Here is a 10,207-nt window from a genome sequence, read left to right as displayed (position 1 = left end):
TGCCATTCAAAGCCACATTCCATTATCCCATCCATTTAACCAATAAGCATTAGCGTTGACCGTGACTGCAGACGTTTAGTTTGAAGTCCGTCTTTACCAGTCCACTCCAACATCGTCTGTGTCGAAATGAATTATGATGGTGAACTGAGGGAGGAAAGAAACAGCCGAGGAGGAAAATGAGTGGAATCAATGAGATGATATTTATACACGCTCACAGATAGAGATGACCTCGTGACCTGAAATCTGCATGTTTGATTCTGTTTAGTCTCAGGAGAGAAGCTGCTCAACCTCGAAGTGCATTTACTTTCTTAAAGCATTTTTGTTTTTTTTGAAGAATGCTTGATGTTTTTACACGCAGAGCTTGTTCCAAACTATTAAAAAAAATTGCAAAAAACGTTCTGATTATTTAGGGAATTTAATGTGAGTTGGTGTTCCATCAGCTTAAAAAAAAAATGTCATTTTGGTCCCCTGCAAATTTTGAAAAAGTCGTACTTAAACTGAGCTATTAAAACGTTTTTGAATAAGCTTAAAATCAACAAATCGCCCTTTGTCTAGAAGTTTGACCAAAGTCACAAAATGCTGGCTCCGCCTCCGTGACAGAATGCTGGCTCCGCCTCCGTCACAGAAGGCTGGCTCCGTCTCTGTCACAAAATGCAGGCTCCGCCTCCGTGACAGAATGCTGGCTCCGCCTCCGTCACAGAAGGCTGGCTCCTCCTCTGTCATAAAATGCTGGCTCCGCCTCCGTCACAAAAGGCTGGCTCCGCCTCCGTCACAAAAGGCTGGCTCCGCCTCCGTCACAAAATGCTGGCTCCGCCTCCGTCACAGAAGACTGGCTCCGCCTCTTTGACAAAATGTTGGCTCTGCCTGTGTCACAAAATGCTGGCTCCGCCTTCTTCACAGAAGGCTGGCTCCGCCTCTGTCACAAAATACTGGCTCCGCCTCCGTCACAAAATGCTGGCTCTGCCTCCGTCACAGAAGGCTGGCTCCTCCTCTGAGACAAAATGCTGGTTTCGCCTCCGTCACAAAATGCTGGCTCTGCCTCCGTCACAGAATGCTGGCTCCTCCATCCATCCATCCATTTTCTTAACCGCTTCTTCCCTTTCGGGGTCGCGGGGTGCCGGAGCCTATCCCGGCTGCTGATGGGCGAAGGCGGGGTACACCTGGACAGGTCGCCAGTCCGTCGCAGGGCCTCAATCACACACACATTCACTCACACATTCACACCTAGGGGCAATTTAGAGTCATCAATTAACCTATGAAGCATGTTTTTGGACGGTGGGAGGAAGCCGGAGTCCCCGGTGAAAACCCACGCATGCACGGGGAGAACATGCAAACTCCACACAGAAAGGTCCCAGCCGGGAGTCGAACCGGGGCCTTCTCGCTGTGAGGCGAGAGCGCTAACCACTGCGCCACCGTGCAGCCCGGCTGGCTCCTCCTCTGTCACAAAATGCTGGCTCCACCTCCGTCACAGAAGGCTGGCTCCGCCTCTTTCACAGAATTCTGGCTCCGCCTCCGTCGCAGAATACTAGCTCCACCTCTGTTACAGAAGGCTGGCTCCCCCTCCATCACAGAATTCTGGCTCCGCCTCCGTCACAGAATACTAGCTCCACCTCCGTCACAGAAGGCTGGCTCTGCCTCAGTGAGAATCCTGGCTCCGCCTCCCTGACAAAATGCTGGCACTGTCTCTGGTACAGAAAGATGATTCTTCTCCTTTAACAAAAATAAATAAATTAAAGGTTCGTTCTGCATATACTAAAGCTACAGTCACCAAAACTTCAGTCATAACTATGTTTCATCTTACTATCATACTACGATAATTTGGAGAGAAAATCAGTTTATTGAAAATAAAATATGCAAGTTAAACAAACAAAACTTAAGTCCAAATCCCATTCCAGCAGTGTCTTCTCTGATAGTTTTTACTTTGCATTTAACCACAATTTGGTCTTTTCAAAAGTAAATAACTAGAATCTCTGTTTAAGATCCATTAAATCCCTTTAATTGTTAGTTTTAAGAGACCCTAAAGGATAAACTGTATACAAGTCTTGCAAAGAATTAAGATTTAGAATAAAAGAGTTGAACTCAGTGATAAAAGTCATTAGGAACAAAATTGAAAATAACTTATAGTTATACTCATTTAACCTATAAACACTTTTGTGTTTCATCTTTTTGAATTTATGTTGTGTACAAAGTCTCATGTGTTCGATGGTCTGCTCCTGTCCGTGCGCTCCGTAGATCTACGTGCATCTGAAGGAGAACCAGGGTGCCGACGGTCTGGCGGCGCTGAAGAACAAACCTCAGCTCCACAGCCTCGTGGCTAAGCAGCTGTGTCATAACATTTCCGGCAAGAACGTCATCATCTTCACAGGACCGTCCATTACAAGCCTCAGTCTCTTCTCTGAATTCAGCAAACAAGGTAAAACAGTCTGAACAGAAGACCTGATTTGGCTTTATCTCTCTCTGTCTTCCTTATGTCATTTGGGCTTCGATGAGCAGGAAATCCTTTATCTCATGTCCTATTTGTAACATTTTAGCACTAAGAAAATGATAAATTTGATCCTTTTTGGTGAATTTTTTTAAAAATGTTCCTTTATTTCAATGAAATAAAACAAGAGAAAAACTTGAAGTTTTTCTGTCTGTACTAGTACTTCTTAGGCATTTTTTTTATTCATCATTTATTGTAATTGAAAAAATCTGGTTGGAAATAGCAAATCTATACCTATAAAACTGACTTTTTTACAATCTTTTTCAAGTCTTTTCCTGCCAGTAAGTAGAACTAGAATCTCATTTGGACAGTTCAGAGCCGAGATCGAATCGTGGTTTTGTCATCCTAATTGCTGCGACAAGAAGAAAACAAGCGATGGCTTTGTCCATCATTTTCCTCTTTCAAAATTATCTCCCGAGGTTAATTAGCAGAGTTAATTACTTTGCAGCTTTTTGGATGCTTTTTTAGGCTCTAATTTGCAGTTCTGAGATAGAAACGGTGAATTGAGCGCACTTACTGATTGTATTTTTCTTTTACAAATGAGAAAAAAGAATAATAAATGTTTTTGACTCAACAATTTTTCAGTGAATTTATTTTCATGCACTTAAAGTAAGAAGATGATTCTCTTTTTTTGTCCGTCTCCAGATATCTATTGCTGTGGTTTGCTGAGCACCAGGAAAAGCGACTGCACCGGCTTACCGCAGAGCATGCTGGTGTGCGGCTCCACACCGGCGCAGCGCGGTCAGTCACGCGTGATGATGAAGGGCACCATGTCCCTGATTAGCTGGTACAACAAGGGACATTTCAGGTTTCTCACTAACGCTTATTCCCCAACAAAACAAGGTGAGGATGATGAAACAACTCCATATATAGTATGTAAATATATCCAAATTGAGCATTAATTCCAATTTGTCAAGATTATTTTAAAAAATCGCTTCTTTATTCCTGTCAAGGAGAATCTTATCCATTTTATCAGGATTGGATACACAATAAAATCCACTCTTTAGTAAACTATTTTGTGGATTTTAAATCATTTGGAGTGTAAAAGCAAAGTCTTGAAATGTTTATACGGTTGCTATCCGGTATTGATTTTCTTTGCCTTCTGCACGCTGGTGTGGGTGTTGAGGAAACGTTTGTTAAGTTTGTCCTAGAAGAACAAATCAGTCTGAGAGTATTCTCCACATACAGAGCAAATTTAACTAAAATTACTCCCTATTATCCTTGTAACTAGTGATTTTTTAAGGAATATTGATTATTTCCAGCATTAATTGTAGATAAAACAACAGATATACCAAACTCCTTTGAGAAATGATCGATTAATTGAATAAATTAATTAAAAAGCAAATATTATATATGCTGGGGTGTTCTGACAGAAAATACAATTGTTGTGTTTTTTCTGCCTTTGCTTGATAACTTAAGAAAAACGATTAACGATTTCCACTATTTGTTGCATTTGCATTTTCTACAGGTATGATCATCAAGAGGAAAAGTGGGGATATACCGTGTCCGTTGGCTGTTGAGGCTTTTGCAGCACATCTGAGCTACATCTGCAAATATGACGACAAGTACAGCAAGTATGTTCAAATCTCTCTCAGCCTCCATTCAGACTACAGACCCACTCCCATGAAAATGCTGTTTCTGGTGCTTGACATGTTCTTTTTTTTAGCATTTTTCTGACGTTTCAGAACAAATCCGCCAAGCACAACGTAGCTAAATAAATAAAGAATGAAAGAAATACAAGAATATTAATCTTTTGATCTGTATAAATCACACACAACACACAAATAAGTCATTTCTGAGTATAAGTCGCACCCCTGGCTAAACTACCAAAAAACCTGACTTAGACTCCGGACAATATGGTATAAAGCACTAGACACTTTATATAGTGAGTAGTGAAGGAATTGGGACCGTTTAAAATCACATTTCAGAGTATGTCTGTATTCAAATATTTGTAAATCATGAACAAAAAAGAATTCCTTTTATTTGTGCAACAACTTGCAGGCAAATAGATCCATGTACATCTTTGTTTTTGTCATCTGAGCTGGCCTTTTGCCTCAGAATTGGATGGTTCTAATATTGTTCGTTTGGGGTGTGAGGGGCTGTAAGATAGCAGGGGAGCGTGTTAACAGATGGGAAAAGGGGAGAGGGGCGGGGTTCCTCCATGCCGTTGTTATTGTTTGATGGATTTCTAATGAACAATTGCAACTCTGCAAAAGTTGTCCTAAAAAATGACATATTTTTGGGTTAAAATGGCATATTTAAAAAAGCACAGGTAACGCCTTAAAAAAACTCAAAAAATGATTGGATTGGGTTTTTAATAAAAAACATGTTTGTATGCATATGCAAAAAACTTTTTTTGTAACTTTAATAAAGTCTTCTGGATAAACTTAATTTTTTTTTATTGTGAAAAGATAATAATAATTAATTGTTATTAAAAAAAACTTACTTTAATAATCGCAAACTGGAAAAAAATTAATTGCAATTAATCGCAGTTATTTGTTTTTGAGTCTCAGTATTTGGCGACGACTTATTATCAGTGAATGATCACAATATGGAATCAAACACAAAACTCTACATTTAGAACATTTATTTTTAATTACTGCTGTCAAATGTGATTAATCACACTTTTGTGTCAGGATTAATCGCACTGTGTTGGGATTAATCGCGCTTCTGTGTTGGAATTAATAGCGTTTCTGTGTTGGGATTGATCGCGCTTTTGTGTTGGGATTGATCGCGCTTTTGTGTTGGGATTGATCGCGCTTTTGTGTTGGGATTAACCGCGCTTTGTGTTGGGATTAATCGCACTTCTGTGTTGGGATTAATTGCGCTTCTGTTTTGGGATTGATCGTGCTTTTGTGTGGGGATTAATCGCGCTTCTGTGTTGGGATTAATCGCGCTTTGTGTTGGGATTAATCGCGCTTCTGTGTTGTGATTTATCACGCTTTTGTTGGGATTAATCGCACTCTGTTGGGATTAATCGTGCTTCTGTGTTGGGATTAATCGCGCTGTGTTGGGATTAATCGCGCTGTGTGTTGGGATTAAGCGCACTGTTGGGATTAATCGCACTTGTGTTGGGATTAATCGCACTGTTGGGTTTAATCGCACTTTGTGTTGGATTAATCGTGCTTTGTGTTGGATTAATCGTGCTTTGTGTTGGATTAATCGCACTTTGTGTTGGATTAATCGCGCTGTGTGCTGGGATTAATTGCGCTTTGTGTTGGGATTAATCACACTTGTGTTGGGATTAATCGCACTTTGTGTTGGGATTAATCGCACTATTGTGTTAGGATTAATCACACTTTTGTGTTGGGATTAATCGCGCTTTGTGTTGGATTAATCACGGTTTTGTGTTAGGATTAATCGCGTCTATGTGTTGGGATTAATCGCACTTTGTGTTGGATTAATCAAGTTTTGTGTTGGGATTAATCATGCTTTGTGTTGGGATTAAGTGCACTTTTGTGTTGGGATTAATCGCACCTTTGTGTTGGGATTAATCGCACTTTTGTGTTGGGATTAATCACAATGTTTTTGAGTGAGTGAGGGAGGGAGGTGGTCAATCAGATAGTTAGCCTGTCTATTAGTTAGTATTTTTAGTTAATTCGTTAGTTTGGTAGTTAATTTTTACCATGTAAAATTTATTTGCACAATATGGCAGCGGACCATGGATCAAATAACTTGCTTTTTGTGAAAAGTGATCTAAACCACAAAAATAGCAGGAATAAAATACCAAAAAAACGATTGAATATTTATTATTTTGCAAGTGACCATTGTATAAGCAGGATAATGCGCGACGAAATGTTATAACGCACGCCGTGGAAGCCTGACTAATTGGATTAATTTGTGTTAAAACATATTAACGTGTTAATTCTTTTTGATTAATTGCGTGCGTTAACTTGTTAATGTTCACAGCCCTAATAATTACATCACATGATGTAACTTGCTAAAAGAAATACATTTAAAAATAAAACAAAACTCAATCAATTACATTTGCGTTGAATCTTCTTAACCTTACTCATAAAAAAGATAAAGTTTTTTTTTTTTTAAGAAAGATAGCAGTTTGAAGAAAACAAAAAGCCTCAAAGCTGTTTTTCCTCCCACAGATACTTTATTTTCCATAAACCCAACAAGACCTGGCAGCAGGTGTTCTGGCTGAGCATCAGCATCGCCATCAACAACGCGTACATCCTCTATAAGATGTCTGACGCCTACGCGGCCAAACGCTACAGCCGGGCGCAGTTCGGAGAGAGACTGGTCAGAGAGCTGCTAGATGTGGGCGACTGCTCCCCGACGCAGTGAGGAGGAAGAGGAGGAGGCTGATGAAGACAAATACAATCTCCTTGGGTTTATTTATTCTCACACGTAAAGGCGCCCGAATCTGTGTCAATGTGATAATATAGAAGCAGTGCCAAGCACCTGTTCTTTTTTTTATTTATTTATTTGTTTTTTTTGTGGTGCTGTAAATAGTCACTAACACACAACTGCACACCATGCAATAACAATGAGCCATGAGGCTGTTGCAACGCCTCACATAAAATGACTAACACAATTTTCACGGCAAATTTCTCTGCAGGACGGCGGAAGGAGAAGGGAACCATTTCTCTCGTCAAGTTTAGACTAAAAATGAGGTTGTGCAATTATTTCAACATCAGATGTCTCAAGCGAAAAGACTACAGTACTTCCACCCTGTAAAAAAAAAAAAAAAATACATCGGAATCTTAACAAATGCATGCATCGAAAATCTGGTTTTTGGTGTTTAATTGTCTAAGTGTGAAAATAATTTCTGCTCCAGGTGAGTTTTTAAATGTGTTTAGTAAGTGGCATTTTTTGGGGTGTGATGTTGAGCATTAGGATGTAAATGTGTGGCATTTGTGTGAACCAGATGTGTTGCTACACACTGAGCTAGTTTGTGACAAAAGCTGCAGAAGAGTTAAGAAACTTAGGATTAAAAACACAAAAAATTTAACAAAACTGAACAGAAAATTGGGATTTCTACTCTCATAATGCTTAATCTTATCCAAATTTATTTTATGTTCATATTTAAGAGCGAAAAAATGTCCAAAAGCTTCTGTGTTGTGAGGCAACAAATCCAGTTCTGGCTGTTGGGATTTGCTTGTGATGTCGGACTAGGGCTGGGTATTGATAATGTTTTATTTATTTATTTTATTTTTTATCCATTTAGTTTAATTACATTTTTAGACATTTACACACATTTGTTAAAAAAATACATTAATAATCTACCATATATTTTGAATATATGTTTTCATAATTAACGTTGTAATGTTTCAGTTTGGCCACTAGGGGGAGCTCGCGCTACACTTTTTTTCAAGGAAAAATAAACAAAGAATAAGAAAAAAACAGAAAAAACGGTGTTTTAGACCACAAATGGTGACTTTAAAAAAATATTTTATTAAAATACTTTAGAAAAGTCAGGTCTTTGAGTTTATAAAGATGTTCATTTCAATGTGTTTAGGTTGACCAAGCGTTAGCATTAGCCGTCCTAATTAAGCTTTAGTATCAAGCTAGCGGACTTTAGCTTTTTATGCTAGCTGATCTTTATTTTTATGGATCAATTATTGATCTATTAAGCTTAAATCGATTTTATCAACCCAGCCCTACGTCAGACTATAGAAAACTTGCTGCTGGAAAATAAATACAACCATTTAAATATAACTGCACCTTATTTCACAAAAGTTAAATCATATTTTTTATCTATATGAAATGAATCCATTTCTTCCTTTATGATTGTCAAAATTGGGTCACTTACTCCACACAGTCCGTCTGTGACTAATGGGTCCATAATAAGAAGCTTTGGGTACTTGGTGACCAAATCAAGGGGGATCAAGCTGCTGCATCACGGATCAGCCCTTCTGGATCCACTGATCATCTTCACTCTTGGTGGCTCCTCTCCACCTCTTCCACAGAGCAGCCTCAAAATACCTTCAACCGTGGGAGCAGAAGGAAGTTTTTACAATCCTCGATGTGTGTTCGCTTTTATCAGCATGGCTTAGTGTGTGAATATCTATTCAAATAATCTGAAGGCGTTAATCGAGTGATTCCCCTGCAGGACTCATGCACTTCCTCTCCAATCACAGTCTTGCACTTTGATGACACTTTTTTGAGATGATTATTGTACTTTTGACTAGAAATATGATTTACACTGTTCTTATAGATCAGATGTGTAAATAAAAGTAGATTAATAAGATGGGTAATATATGTAAAATTATATCCAAAACAGAAAGGATATCAGATTTAGAGTGCAGGTATGTGTTTTGTTTACAAATGTGTCCACATTTCCTGTTTTGGAAAGTCAAGGTTGTGCTCATTTTTGATGATTTCACATTTTTCCAGAACATTGCTGTTGATGTCGTCGCTCCTGTGTGTGAACCACTGAATGTGTCTAACCGCCAGTCCGTGCAGACTAACACTGTTTATCCTAGGGTGCACGTCGAGCCGTGTCACACGTTTGTCACCTTGTGATTTTAATACAATATTTGATATCAACATGGTACACGATTGTCGTCACGGTTGATTTTCAGTTGACTGGAGTGTGTTGTTAACATGAAATACAGCAAAGATCATGGTGGATGTGTGGGATTCTTCTGTATGCACACCTATAGGGTGAAAGGAAAGGAAAATTAAGTAAGGTTTCATGCTTATTTTTTTTTTAAATGGTTATTTTTTCTTTATTAGCTGAAGTATTGTCTTTGGATTTAAGAAAAATAAAAATTAAATCTGAATTTGTGGTTTAAAAATGCCAAATTTAATAACAAATGCCATTTTTTTTAATACTTCCCGGCTCATAAAGAGAAAAAATGGTTGCTTTCATAAAGGAGTTTGCAAAAAAAAAAAAAAAAAAAAACTCAGATAATAGGAGGTCATTATTTTCCTGAAGAGTAAAAGAGCTTTTTTGTTTGTGTGGCTGCAATTCTGCAGTTTGAAAAATCCCCTAACAACTCTTACAAAATGAGTATTTACTGTAGATTTAGGTTTTAGATGCTCACAAAGTAAAACATAATAAAGGTGGTGCTCCAAAAAAACTAGATAAAAATGAAAATCTGAAATTGTCCAAAATTGCTCACACACCTGTGGCTTAAGCAGAACTATTTATAACAAGTGTGTAGCATCAACTATAATTAAAAACGGTCTTCTGTTTAGATCAGGGGTGTCAAACAGGCAGTAATATTATTGCAGAATAAATCAACTTAAACCTTAAATTACTTTGAATATTTTACTCTCCATAGAAATATATTTTGTCAAAATTATGCAAGTTGGAAATAAATAAATCATTAGAAGAAAAAAACACTCAAATTTATTTTTAAATGTCATTTTATATGAACAATTAAATTGATTTCCAGAAAATCATTAAAATTATCTAAATAAGAATATGTTGCTGAACAAAACAAACAGCCTGGAAAATGTTTGCTTTTCAGCTAAATCAAATAATTCAGTTTTCTATGTGTTTTGTTGTCTGACTGTTTTACTCTTTTTTCCCTTAGTTATTTTATCCAGTTATTTTTATTTATTTATGGACCATAATTAAGAGGGAAAGAGAGGATGATGACACCCTAGTGATGTAAAACTCCATGTGTTCCTAAAAGAAAGTCACTGATCATTATATCTCATCTCTCAGCCTCCATAATTTTTGTGTTGTTTCATTATATTAATGCCAAATAACATCAAGTCGTTAATAGCAAAAATGAAACGATCTGGCAATTAACTTCAAAT

General features: G+C 37.8%; 1 protein-coding gene and 1 long non-coding RNA gene across 6 annotated transcripts in view; one reads left to right on the top strand and one right to left on the bottom strand.

Moving 5' to 3' along the window:
* The window catches only part of pgbd5 (piggyBac transposable element derived 5), a 31,516-nt gene extending 24,331 nt beyond the window's left edge, over nucleotides 1-7,185 (top strand). For 3 of the 4 annotated variants that reach the window (XM_036215484.1, XM_024297131.2, XM_036215483.1), the window contains 4 exons: nucleotides 2,233-2,413; nucleotides 3,128-3,325; nucleotides 3,951-4,056; nucleotides 6,583-7,185. In XM_036215484.1, coding sequence (XP_036071377.1) covers nucleotides 2,233-2,413; nucleotides 3,128-3,325; nucleotides 3,951-4,056; nucleotides 6,583-6,778 — 681 coding nt within the window. In that variant the 3' untranslated portion in view covers nucleotides 6,779-7,185. The remainder of the gene's footprint in view (nucleotides 1-2,232; nucleotides 2,414-3,127; nucleotides 3,326-3,950; nucleotides 4,057-6,582) is intronic. The other variant, XM_024297130.2, reaches the window with a different exon arrangement.
* Nucleotides 1-8,561, bottom strand: part of LOC112161733 — a 25,530-nt gene extending 16,969 nt beyond the window's left edge. For both annotated transcript variants that reach the window (XR_002921943.2, XR_002921944.2), the window contains exon 1: nucleotides 8,247-8,561. This is a non-coding gene — a long non-coding RNA (uncharacterized LOC112161733). The remainder of the gene's footprint in view (nucleotides 1-8,246) is intronic.
* Nucleotides 8,562-10,207: the final 1,646 nt, after the last annotated feature.

Source organism: Oryzias melastigma, linkage group LG15 (assembly GCF_002922805.2).
Source record: "Oryzias melastigma strain HK-1 linkage group LG15, ASM292280v2, whole genome shotgun sequence".
NCBI lineage: Eukaryota > Metazoa > Chordata > Actinopteri > Beloniformes > Adrianichthyidae > Oryzias > Oryzias melastigma.
Note: the sequence above shows the minus strand (reverse complement) of the source record. Positions and strands in the feature narration are given on the sequence as shown.